At 61.6% G+C, this 1400-nt stretch overlaps 1 protein-coding gene across 1 annotated transcript in view; it reads right to left on the bottom strand.

The window, feature by feature from the left end:
- Positions 1-437: 437 nt before the first annotated feature.
- SLC12A7 (solute carrier family 12 (potassium/chloride transporter), member 7) overlaps positions 438-1400 on the bottom strand; it is a 28406-nt gene continuing 27443 nt past the window's right edge. The window contains exon 24 of the mRNA XM_015563116.1: positions 438-578. Within this exon, the coding sequence (XP_015418602.1) occupies positions 438-578 (141 nt within the window). The remainder of the gene's footprint in view (positions 579-1400) is intronic.

Below are 1400 nucleotides of genomic sequence, written 5' to 3' on the forward strand. Positions count from 1 at the left end.
TGTACTGAGCCCTTAGCCACAGGCCGACCTTTCGCCTTCATACACGGACCCTAATGGCCCCAGGGTCAACTTCAGACCAGGTGTGGCTTCTTATGAACGTCCTGGATGGGGGAGAACTGAAATGTGAGGCGGCCCTAGCCTGGGCGGGATGGCCAGGAGAATGAATTCTAGAATCCAGAGGCCCAGTGCCTGGCCCTCACCAGAGGGGCGGCCCGGCCCCAGGCACTCGGAGCCTCCCGCAGGAGCACCCGGAGCACCACGGGCATCTCATCTCCCCTCGGCCTCGAGGAAACCTTTCCAGTCATGCGCTGGCTCCCAGCTGGCACAGGAGAGCCCGATGGTATTCTAGAAACTTCTGTAGGAAGCCACACTGGCAGGTCAGGCTGTGGTCTGTGCTGGACACAACCCCTGTGCCTGCCCAGCGAGCTTCCGGAGTGTTAGGAGTAGATGGTGATCACCTCCCGGCCACTGCCCCGGACCAGGAGCACCCTGTTCAGCCCCTCGGTCAGGACCTCAAGGAACTCCATATCTGGGGTGGACGGAGTTAAGGCCATAGCTGATCCCATGAGACACGTAGCCTAAAACGTGAGAAGAGTGACTTACTCAGGGTCCTCTGTTGTTAGGATTCGGTCTGAGAAAGAGGGTGAGGGCAGAGTCAGGGAAAGCTGGGGGGTAAGGGTGCGAAAGACTCAGGGCAGGCAGGGGTCCCAGGAATGCAGCCGGAGGCATGACCCCACCCAACAAGAGGCCTCCACTGACACAGGTGGTCTAACTGGGAACCTAGAGGAGACCTCTGCCCTCCCTGGGGCTCTGGGTGCAGACCCACCAGGAGGGATGTGCCTGACAGCTGTGTCCACTGTCCACCAAGACACCCAGAGAGACCGGGACATGCTGGTCACCAGGACATAAACCCCTAACTGGTCAGCAAGAAGCTTGAACCTGAGAGCCAAGCTGCGGACTCCTCCTGCTCACCTCTTCTCCTGCACCCCCAGGGGAGGGCGGGGGAGGATGGTCCCAGGCCCCACCCCTAGGCAGCCTGCAGCCTGTGGCAGCTGACACGCATCTAGAGGCTAACAGACCAGTTTGGGGCAGGGCTGACATGTGACCTCTGAGGTCACCACCTCCCACTCTGAGGTGGCACACCCCGATCAACTATGTGGGGTTAAGGGGCCCATGTGGGGACACAGGGCTCAATGGATAGAAAGGTGTTTAAAGGGCAGCAAGGTGCCGAGGGGGCTCAGAGCTGAGCCTGGGCAGAGCCTGTGAACCTGTCACCCAGGCCTGGTCTGTCCCAGAGATGCCCGACAGGCCTCAGGTGCCCGACAGGCCTCCGGCAAACACCAGGCTAGGCGCCTGCCAGGTGGGTGCTCGGAGCCCAGAGCCCACCCCACCCGCCCCCC

This window comes from Myotis davidii, unplaced genomic scaffold (genome assembly GCF_000327345.1).
Source record: "Myotis davidii unplaced genomic scaffold, ASM32734v1 scaffold135, whole genome shotgun sequence".
Taxonomy (NCBI): Eukaryota; Metazoa; Chordata; class Mammalia; order Chiroptera; family Vespertilionidae; genus Myotis; species Myotis davidii.